The sequence below is a fragment of the Tubulanus polymorphus genome, chromosome 2, assembly GCF_964204645.1.
Source record: "Tubulanus polymorphus chromosome 2, tnTubPoly1.2, whole genome shotgun sequence".
NCBI classification, from domain to species: Eukaryota; Metazoa; Nemertea; class Palaeonemertea; order Tubulaniformes; family Tubulanidae; genus Tubulanus; species Tubulanus polymorphus.
The window spans coordinates 21,804,854-21,816,532 of NC_134026.1; the positions used below are offsets into that span (position 1 = coordinate 21,804,854).

The 11,679-nt window shown below is 38.3% G+C and overlaps 1 protein-coding gene across 2 annotated transcripts; it reads right to left on the reverse strand.

Moving 5' to 3' along the window:
* Window position 1: 1 nt before the first annotated feature.
* Window positions 2-11,679, reverse strand: LOC141898538 (WD repeat-containing protein 11-like). 2 transcript variants are annotated; one of them, XM_074784485.1, is made up of 27 exons: window positions 11,513-11,679; window positions 10,537-10,648; window positions 9,730-10,057; window positions 9,482-9,583; window positions 9,171-9,282; window positions 8,702-8,873; window positions 8,271-8,409; window positions 7,821-8,008; window positions 7,020-7,371; window positions 6,825-6,909; window positions 6,478-6,657; window positions 6,288-6,396; window positions 6,007-6,116; window positions 5,804-5,930; window positions 5,482-5,588; window positions 5,177-5,291; window positions 4,988-5,059; window positions 3,926-4,094; window positions 3,664-3,835; window positions 3,044-3,194; window positions 2,411-2,593; window positions 1,895-2,061; window positions 1,703-1,797; window positions 1,518-1,615; window positions 1,083-1,163; window positions 838-982; window positions 2-647 (listed from the first exon to the last, which is right to left on the reverse strand). In XM_074784485.1, exons 1-27 carry the CDS (start codon window positions 11,581-11,583, stop codon window positions 502-504), a joined length of 3,888 nt encoding a protein of 1,295 aa, XP_074640586.1. In that variant the 5' UTR covers window positions 11,584-11,679; the 3' UTR covers window positions 2-501. The 2 variants fall into 2 exon arrangements, with proteins under 2 accessions (XP_074640586.1, XP_074640587.1); XM_074784486.1 differs by lacking the exon at window positions 4,988-5,059.

Genomic DNA, 11,679 nt, shown 5'->3' on the forward strand with positions numbered 1-11,679 from the left:
ATATATTCTTCAGAGCTAATTTTATACGTACATGGTTAACATTTTACTGTTTGGAGATATATTATTAAGATATTAGTTTTTCATAAATTTACATGTATTTGTACAAGAAATCTTGCTAATAATAGCAATAACAAAAGCAACATTTCAGACAATTGGAATGATACGCAAGTTTGTGAAAGGAACTTAATAAATGCAGGTTTTCCATTTATAAGATACGCATGTTTTTGTGTGCCAGCCAATGTTAAGCCATTTAGTATTACTATACTGTTATGTATCCGGTAATTACAACAAAAAGTAATTCATATTATTCTAGATTCCTTCCTTCCCATTATGCAATACATGTGTACCAGTACATGATAGCTGAACTCTTGAATTATGCCAACATAAATTGCAAACTCAAACAAAATGCTCAAAAATAGCTTTAAATATGACTCCACTAATTTTTCTTACGTTTCTTCTTTCCTTGATGGCAATACTTGACTCGAAGTTGATAATCAGAGTTCAGTCGGCAAACAGTATTTCAACCTCTTTAAGGAGTTGTTTGCCATTCTCACCGGCCTGGTGACAATAATGCTCGGCACCTTTTTGGTTTCCCATGTTGATCATGAATCGCGCGTATTCCAGGAAAACTGCTTCTATAAGAGGTGCTGCACAAAAATGTGTCAAGGTTATTACACGTATTGAAAATTTGCAGATTGTTAGAATTATTCCTGTACCCGGTTTCTAGAAGTGTATCGTGTTCAAAATTTTTGCTTAGCTATTTTCTACGGATTACTCCTATGTCGGCTACATCTAATTTCAAGCACTACACCGCAAGTAAAATATCTAAAAGGATACTGGTTTTTTCCGTTTTCTCCATGAGTCCGAATTCGAAACAAGCTTCGACAAACAAGGCAGCTCTGTCGAAGTAACGCATGCCGTACAACATCTCCAATACTTTATAGAACTGACCCAATGACAACAGAACTAACATGGCTTTACTCTGTGGGAGAAAATTTATGAATTACGAAATTATTTTGAGATTTTGACGAAAACAATTCAATTTCTCATCTACCGGATAAAGGATTTTAGATTTTGCTTACTTTCTGATTGACTTGTGGAGAACATAAATGATCAACCCATCGCTTCATGATCTCTGAACATTCCTGATAGTTCAACATAGCCTGAAATTAAAAGACACAAGTTATTGATCTATTGACAGATATAAGAAAGAGGTAATTTCCTCGAGTGAAAACATTGAAATGAACTAAATTTTGATATTTTAACAACAGAAACAATAGAGTTATCTCCCAACTATGGAAGTGGTGCCTTGGTCTTAAACTCAAATTGGGATTAGCAACTTTCGTACACATTTTAGAGCTTAGTTTCGTTAATTGATGCACGTACAGAGTACCACCAGTATGGTATATGAAAAGCTTAAATATTATCTAAAGAATGAACTAAATTTGATGCGTCCGATCTTACTCTCGAATGGAGAATTGGATCCGGTGTGAAGTATGACAGGAGTCGGGCATTACCTTAGCTAACCAGGCAGCTTGATCCCACTGACTGTATGTCTGTAGATAACGACAGGCATCGAAACCTTTATCAATCAAACACAATAACTGTACACCCTCTATAAGAAATAAATTATTTTGATTTTAACAAATCATTGAAATTTAAGATGATGAGGCATGAGAAAGCGCATGTATTTCTTGCGTACCTGAAAGTTTATCATTTGCAATCAGATTCGTAGCGACTAGTTTTATAGTACTCTGCGAAGCCCCTGATGATCGAACACTGGCTACTAAACACGCCCTTGAATTAAAATGCGAACAATTTTTAAATTACTCCAGCCCTCTTGTGATTTTCTTTTAAATTGTGACAATTAGCAATTTCACTTTTATACAAATACCTTAGACAGTCTACGTAGTAGCCATCGTTTTCTGGCTCAGTTTCTAACAGCAATTGCACAGCCCGATCGGTTTGTCCGAGAAGTATCAAATTTTCAGCACATTTGCACGTGTGTTCGTATGTCGCTCGTTTGCTGTCATGAAGAGCAACGCGTTCTAATTGATATTTCTATAAATCAAACAAAACCCTGGTTATAGCGAATGTTTACCTGCAGACCCTGATACAGGGAAGAAGGCTACACCCACTCAACGAGGCGTTCATGCTGTCATTGACTAGGTATACTCGATACTGGGTACACTCGGGCTTTATGTTGCCATTGACTTGGCATCCAGTCCTAATCTCGAGCTTGGCACTGAATTGGCAAACTTGTAATAATGTTGGTGTACAAAAGGAAAATCTGCCTGGACATCATTGTTGGCTTTGAAGTACTGGTAAATCAAATGTAATTATAGGCGCATAGATGGAGGAAGCCATTTTTCTGGGCAGGTCTCAAAATAATACGTATCATGTAACTAACCTGAAAACTCGAACTATCACATAATACGTCATAACACGTGTTCAATGGTTTATCTTTGATGAACATCCACGCAGAGGACGACGACTCTTTCTGGGTGTCGGACTTTTCAGCGTCTTCGAACACCAGCAGGTTGTTGCTGATATCCTGAGAAACGGGCGTTGTCGCCGCAACTGAAGCTGCCATCTGAAAAATATTGAGAATCGGAGAGAATCAGTTTTTTGCCAGCACCCAGAATAAAAAGAAACAAGAAGCCCATTGGCGGGCCTAGAGGGTGGTTTGTACATTGCAATACAAGGTTAAATGCAAATATGATAACAAATTCAGAACAAAAAAATTTTTTGAGACGAGAAGATACGCAATATCCGTGTAAGATGATAACGAGAGAAATCCCACAATAAATTCAGCCAAAACGAGAAACTTGAATAGAAGAGTATATATATTTGCGCAATGTTAAAGACTATTAGCCATTATCAGGCGTACAAAAGTTTTTGGTCCCATGAATTGATAGATCCCCTGGATCCCTGTCAGCTGATCCAACTAACAACTTAAATTCTTCACATATTTGAAAATGATTTCATTGAAGCGTATTTCGACAAAGTTTGATAGATGTAGAATGTTGTTATATTTTCTTACTTTGCTCATCGGATCACTTTTCTCCGTGCGCAGAAAATGCAACGCGATTGTCCAGAAATGCACCTCTGATTCATCACCGAACAGTCGTGCAACTAACAAAGCCCTCTGTGCCGTTCCAAACGGACAAATAGGAAGGAACTCTTTCAGTTCACTGAAATTTAGAAACAACGAAGTGTTGAACTTGGTGAGCTTGATAATCTGACAATTTGAGCAATGAATGAGTTCGAGGAAATTGTCATGAGCTAACTTATGCAATCGCTTGCAGTTACAAAATAAGCATTGAGACGAATAAATAAGGAAATGCTATTCACTGCCTCTGGTGAACATATGCAGACACCAACCATAACCATCTACAGATGTGTCGAGGGTAGATACATGTATAAACCAAATATCAATACAATCCATTGAAGCGTCTTCAAAACTTTCTGGAATAACTGGCTTCCATCTACGGACAGACAGATGGTATGATTAAGGAGTAAAGCTCCCCGCTGGGACAAAAGTCCTAAGTAAGTTAGTAAATGATGAATTAAACCATGGTTCGTTTTAGAGCCCATGATTAAACCACAAATTTAATCAAATAAAGGCGGGTTCATTACGGTTCAAGCAGTTTATTTATTCACCTGTCGAGCAAATTGAATTCCTCATTTACTGACTCTTGAATGGCAGTCCACTCTTCATTTAACAATCCCTCCAAGTGAAGCGAATATTCTTTTTTCCATGGTTGGTGTTGCAGCAAATATTTCAATGTGAGTGCTACTTTCGGCAACTGAAGATTTGGCGAAAACAATGGCTCTGAAATTAAACGTAGAATTAAGCGTAGATTAAGTTAAGATACATTCGTCGAAAAAATACTTTCGAGAATGTTCACGGGATGGACCCAACCTGGCAACACGTAGTCATCAAGTGGAGAACAATCGACTTTTAATTTGATATCTAAAACTCGCAGGCATCCGTCTGCCGTGATTATCACAGGCTTATCTGATCCGGCCCATTCTGCATCGAGAACCTTCGCGATATCTTTCGGACTCTTGATTGTACTGAGTTGATCGAGCTGAGATATATAAGAAAAATACGTGTAAGAAATAATCTCATGCTACATGAAACCTAATCAAGTGATGTATCCATTGCATACAGTAGACTTCGCCTAAACTGGTAGTTGGTACCTACATTTTTCTAACGAATTAGGCGGTTACCAGTTTGAAAAACCACAAAAATTAATGGATGAAAGTAGGAAATAATTGAACCTAACGGCAGTCAAATGTTTAATTTCTTTGTATTTCATATGATCAGATCGTAGCAAATCGCTGATGGTTTGCTTCCTTATATAATATACCAGTCCTTGAATACACTTCAGTTTTCATGCTTCTCAAAAATTCCGCGAAAAATTTTACCGGATAAGGTAGATTAACGAATAGAGCCAGTGATACCCGACTAGGCTATATGTATGTATTGAAAAACAGCAACAAACAAAAATCTTATCTTTATTTTACCGAATTGAATGGATTACCAGATAAACCAGTACCGCTTTAGGTGGAGTCTTCTGTATAAGATATTCATGTACCGAGTATAACTTACTAAGACTGTGTATATTATTGATCCTTATTTTTCATATCGGTTGATAAATACAATCTAATGGAGTGATGTTGGCAGGGATAGATTTGTATTGAATAGATGTTCAAGATGGAGATCCATTTTAGAGCATTGATATTCCTTATTTCTCAAAAGAATCCCATAAATTTATGCTTGTTCCCTATCTTTAGAATATTTCAACACAATATGTTCAAATATGCACTATGACTTGAAATTGTTGTAATAGCATATTATGTGTTCATCGAATCATTGACAGAGAATTACATTGAGGTTACTTAACAGGAAGTATGCAGAGGAAAGGAAAGTGCAGGGCATATTACTAGGGGTATCGTATTCGAACTCATTCCTACTTACAACATTTATTACACCCCTTTTAAAAGAGGGGACAACATAAGATGTTTTCCACGTTTTAACAAAAACACCTTGCTGTAATGTACAATTGCCATAGAATCAACGGGGAAAACGAGAAGAGTTTTTCATCTAAGGAAAATGAAGGGAGACACTTTAATAAAGAAAAGAAAAGTATTCTCTCTGCGTGTTTACCTCTTTAGCGTCCCAAATATCGATGCCGTCATTGTAAAGAACCAATAGCTTATGGTTGCCGCGGCCTGGAGCGAATTTAACCTTGCGTACCCAACCACGATGAGTAGGAATCGCTCTATAAATAGAATAGAGAAAGTTTTTCCAATGAAATTCACCACGAACAATAATGGACAATATGTACAACATGTGTTGGATCATAAATAAACCTTATTTTCAATTTTCTCAGTCATTTGCGATTAAACTTTCGCATTACGGATAGTAAACCTGTTTATAATCGTTATTTCTAGATTGATATAAAGGCTCACCTTGAGACTCGAGCTTTCAGATCCCACAGATTCAGATTGCCATCGACATCACCTAAAACCATCATATCACCTTTCCACGCTATTGATGTGATGCTTCCCATTCCACCCTAGAATGATAGTACAACAAATTCAGCCTAATTCTTAACTCAATCCTTTCAAGCCAAGTTATCACATAATTCTAACACAAATCCTAGCATCATTGCAAACAATATCGATTAGAATTCCATCATCCATAACTCGAATTATCACCTAACTCAAAACGAAAACACTAACTTCAACTGAGTCTACTGTACAACAAGAGAATCATAGATTCGCTACTCACATCGGGTGGAATCTTCGAACCATCTTTGATCATGTTGCCTTCAACGATGAAATGATAAAGCAATCCGTCGGAATCGGTAAAAACGAAGTGTTCTCGCGCTGAAACAGTTGACGATTGTGGCTTCACGCTACAATAGGAAAATCGGCAAAAATATCGTCACGACTGAAAGCTCTTGAATTTTGTATATATTGTTCATTACATACTTCGTTTCGGCAGGATTTGCTGACACATCGATTTGACTGATATTAGTTTGGGTTCCTTCTTGAGCCAGTCTCTTCTTCAACGATTTCATGTTATGAGATGGGGACCATTCCTGTTGAAAATCAGCATTCTATAGTACCCTTGTAAAAATATTGCAGAGAAAGTAAGTTTTTTTCTACGCCCTTTCCAAAATCTATTGATTCCTATGATTCTAGGAGATTCATAAGTTACTACTTTCCCGTATACATAAACACAATGATATCGGATCTCTGGCAGCACATACCAATGCAGTTATATGAGGGAAGTTCTTCGGCATTTCTCTCAGTAAAGTGCCCGTTCGAAGATCCCAAAGTTCAAACGGTTTGTCTTTGAACACGACGACAAAGTACTGTCTATATTCAGGAATAAGTAACAGGTTAGAAATAAGAACGATCAAGACTATCGTGTCATATACGATGAAATCGAATTCTTACTTGAGGTGTGATATTTTCACCATTTCAATTGGAGTTTCTTCGTCGCGATTTTGACGATATTGCACAGTTTTTCCAGTCTGCATGTTCGTCAATATGAGTTCATTCTTCACCTGGCCGCTAGTGCCTGGCGTCGGGTAGGCATATGACAGAAAACTGTGCAAACTAACCCACTCAATACCCCTAGAAGTGCCAAAATGATTTCGCATACAAGTTTATAATCGCGCACTGGATTTTGACCAGGGTATACATGCCCACTCACTGCAGAAAATGGCGCTAGTGTTTTCAAAGGATAAGTGTGGCAAACAGATGTGTTCTATAAAGTTAACTGCGAAAAATCACAATTTTACCTGACGCTACACGAATGAATACCATACTCTCTCCATAATTCACCACTCGACAAATTATAAACTTGGATGACACCATTGTGAGCCCCTAATATAAATGGAAAGGTGCCATTCTTAATAAAATCCGCCATCAAATTGCATAAAAGTGATCTACGTATTTTGAAATCCTTCCGATTAATAAGATTCATATATACAGACCTAGAGCAATCATCGGTTGGTAAACGTTCCAATTCTTCGTCGTCAAAGCCGGACACATACGAATCACTAGGGCAGGTGCAGCGACACCAGTGACCATACCGGTCATTACGAACTTCAACATAACGCTGTGCTGTTTATGACGTGCTGCTGACGTCTGACCGTCCAACACGAACGATTCCATCTGCCCGAACAGATCGCACAACGAATGTTTCGGATGCGATTTGTCGCAGTGAAGCGGCAACGTCGAATTGCCGTCCGGCGGAAATTGAAACTGAACATCGAGGCTATAGCCGGGTGTGTAAAGCGGCGAAATCCCCGAGCCAGAAATCTGACTTCCCATTACGCTCTGATTCTTAAAAAATCAAATAATTTTGGCGATAAAAAACGCTAACTGTTGAATCTTCTTTGAGAAGTATTCACAAATTTGTTACAAGAACACTACAAAATATAAAAGCTCAGGCTTTGGTGGTGAATATTATATTCGCCACCAAAGCCTGAGCTTTTATAACATATCTACTGGTATGAATCGACCTGTAACATGACTATGGAATCTTGCAACAATTCAGAGGTTACTTAAAAGTTACCAAACAAAACTAAATTTTCCAATTTAAACCAATATTACTGTAGAATTTGAGTTCATTTGCATTTTGTCCGTAATCTAGAAATCTGAACCAGAACCAGTATGTAAAAGCTCACAATTTGCCTATTCCTACATGCTCAGTAATTATTAAGCTTTAGTTAAAGTAGCACTTGATTCACAACTCATGAAATAGAATTCAGTATTGTGAGACAATTACGTACGGGAAGATGAAAATCTACAGTGTTCAACTTCCAGAACAGTGTTTTACCATCGCTCATGACCAACGCGATGGTTCTCTCCGACACGGGACACGCGGCAACGCTGACTACGCGGTTATTCTTTGTCACTCTCAGAGGATCTGACTGGCAGCGGAGATCGTACACGACATCGAGAGGAGGTCCGCCTTCATCTACAAGGAAGTTGACGAGGTTGAGCCACAACTACCTTAATTAACAAGTACTTGTCGAAGGTTAAGTAGTATATCTATTCTTAGTTTAAGTCCTACGAGAGAACTGTAAACCGGGATCTTAGTTCCACAGTTTTGTTCATTTCCAATGTCTTAACCCTTTAGAGTAAAATTTTTGCTGAAACAATTTTGAAGACTGTCGCGTGCAAAAATTGTGTTTATTCAGATATCTTAATCAAGCAATAGAATGAACAGAATGAATTACCTTGACTGATTAAACTAGTCATACTTCCAGTTCCGAGGTCGGGTGTAATGATTACATTACCACGACGTCTAATCCTAACACTGACACTGCCGCTCTCATGTAGCGCCAATAAGACATCTCTCTGCTGGCACGGGATTACCTGAACAAAATAATCCATCACCAATATGTGTTTGATAAAATGTAACCACACGCTAATCAAAATTCTAAGCAAAGACTTCGCCTTCAAACACAGTTTGAAGGGGCAGTGGCCGAGTGCTTTGAAACATCAGTCTTTCACGTCTCATCAATCCAGCGTTCATGGTTCCAATTCTAGTGGAGTCTCAGATTCTACACTAGCAAGCTCCCCGTAATCATTGGGAAAAAGAAACCTTGAACCCACCAATAATGCCTTATTAAGTGGCACTTAGTGAGGTCGAGGTGTCGGTACCTACTTGAATGAAAGGAGATCCAGTTCGCTCCATCGGTATGATTCCCACTGTCTGGTTGATTTCTAAATCCAAAATAAGCATCTCGCGAGAGTAGACCAGTAGAAGATGATGTCGACATGACAGCAGATAGGTCAACTGAAGGCATTCGTTCAAAGCCACATTTTCTTCTTCCACTCTGTGAAAAATAATCAAATCCGTGAGTAAAATGTGTTTCACAATCTGCAACCTTATCGTCTCGAATTCGTGAAAATGTTAAATCTCAAAATAAGATTATATTTTTCCTGATAGTTTAAATTGTTACTATTTTAGATTAGCTCTAAAAACCTATCTTTTTATGCAAGCTTATGGTTAGCCACACTTTAATAATGTATCAACGTAAGTGCCTTAGAGCAATATTCTATTCAATAAGGCACCAAATATTGGTAAATAATAATTATCGCGACCGATCAGTTCATGTTCATCAACTACAAACCTCTTATTTCCTTCTCCGACCAGAATCCGGCTCATGCGTTTTCCCAAGGACCCTTTTGATGTTGACTTATGAACGCTATTGGAGCTGTTAGACGAACTACCACCATTATTACCTGAATCAAAATTCGAAATAAACTTCTAACTTAAACGGTTGGTTATAATGAGAATTAAAAATTCAACATAAGACTCAAAATAAATCTACAATACCCAGCCCCAATACTGGGTTATTATAATAACCAAAATTAGGAAAATATCTACGAAATTGGGCCTACATGATGGTTACCGGTATACTAAAAACGAGACCAAATTTACCTGAACTGCTAGGACTAGATATGTAGAATTTTTTACCATTACTGGTCGGACATTTTGAAAGTGAGAAGTCATTTATGAAGACTACACAGTCTGAACCAAGAACTGAAAAAAAAGAGATTGAATTGGATGAAAAAGTAACTATACAATAGTAATAATAGCACTGTTAAGATTTGGCATGTATCATACTCCCACCCCCCTAGTTACATTAAGAATTATACAGCTCCATCGGAGAAAAGTTTGCTACTTACAAGCAACGCGATTCGCATCAAACGGATCAAAGGAGAATGATAACAGGGTCTCCGCGTAATTCTTTTTCCACAGTTTCGTGCCCGTGTCTGCATTCCATAATATAACGGTATACGGCGGGTGTATAGTGGCGAGTAGATCATGAGACACGTCCTGCGACGAAATCCATTCCATATCCTGGATATGCTTCGAACCATCGCAGAATTCGGCTTTCACCGATGCCTGGATGACGTCCCAAACGATTATCTTACCGCCAGTGTCACCGGACGCTACGCGCAGAGTGTACGGGTTCATCAGGTCGTGGTGATAGTTTTCTCTCGCCCATTTCACCTTATAACAGACATACGCAGCTACTTTTTAAGCAATTTTTAATTATCAGAGTTGCCCAGTAGATGTTCCCAGGGATGTTTTGAATCACTGGTAATGAAACAGTTTTCATACAACTAATGCAATCGGTTATAAGCTGGGTACCGGTATCTATTTTCTGCTTTATTCAACTACTACCACAGTTTCATTTCTGATGATTGTATGACAATTTCTCAAACACTGAACCATAGATTCTTAATGACATAGAAATTGAATCGTGTAAAAAAGTCAAATTGTTTTTGATATCTGAGCGATATCTGAGTTGGATGTTATTTGGTTCATAAATAGCGTCACAAAAATATTCCAACAAACATCCGAGTTGAACAGTTATGTGAGTTGATCGCATCTGACACGTGCGGCGTCAACTGTATGTGGATGAATAAATGGGAATACACCAGTTAAGCCTATTTTATGTCAATTTTGCTAAATTGTGAAGACGATACCTTACAAACTGGAGCTTTATGTCGTCCTAACGTCTGCAGAGTTTGACAGCTCTTCGTTTCAATAATGACCACAAATGTTTGACAACCATACGCCAACATTCCTTGCCATCCCCTAAAAAAAAACACAATGACACAATGCTGAATGAACTACCATACTGCTGGTTAAGGCCACTGCACGTGAGTTGAATAACGCAGACGCAAAGTGCGCAGTTTTTGGCTCGTGTGCTCTCGCGTACACTTTACGCTGCATTCGTCGTCAATGCGCATGATGCTTGATATATTACATGATTATCACTTTCTGTATGGTATGGCGTTAGTTGAATTAATAGAATCAGTTTTCCCTCCTTGCAAGACCCTCAATTTTGATGTAGATGTAAAAAAGGAACTGAAGAATTGCTCTTTACATTCAAATAGATTGGACAAGGATGATGAAAAGTCGCTTGAATATGGTGCAAATAGGCCTATGCAGTAACAGTTGTATGATGCACACTTGCTACAGCTCCCTTTACTGAGCGCATTTTTCGGCTCACGTGCATGGGTCTATATTTTGCGCTAAATGCGAACGAAATTTGCCCAGCGCAAAATGTTCTCGTGTACAGGCGCCTTAAGTTAGGGCCTACAATCGGTAGACATGCTTTTTCTGATGACCGATAAGCCTATCTCCTCTAATTTTTTAGAAAACAGACAGCACTCTCTATTTGCAAAGAATGATATAAAATAAGGGTAGATAGAAAGTTACAAAACAAGAGTTCAACAATCAAAATACTCAATTGCATTTGATTTGACAGTCGCTCCAGTCCAGTCCAAGGACAGAAGCCAATGCCATGACAAGAACTTAGGTTAGCAGGAGAGAGGCCCTCAAATTGAGGAAAGGGCTGTGTAATACACCATTTTTGGAAAGTGTTCCTCCTGACAGATAAATGGTATGGTGGTAGAAAGAATTAAGAAAGGGTAGAAATCGGTCGGTGATAGTTACCAGTCACAGGCGCTCTTATTACTTGCATGTAATATACCAGTTAGGGTTTTTGGAGCAAGCTTCATATTCATTCTGCCGATTGTGAGGTCTACTTTAATTCATGTCTGTGTCAACTGCCGCATATATTTAAAAATCAAGTGGGCCTAGAGCAAATATTCCATGAAATT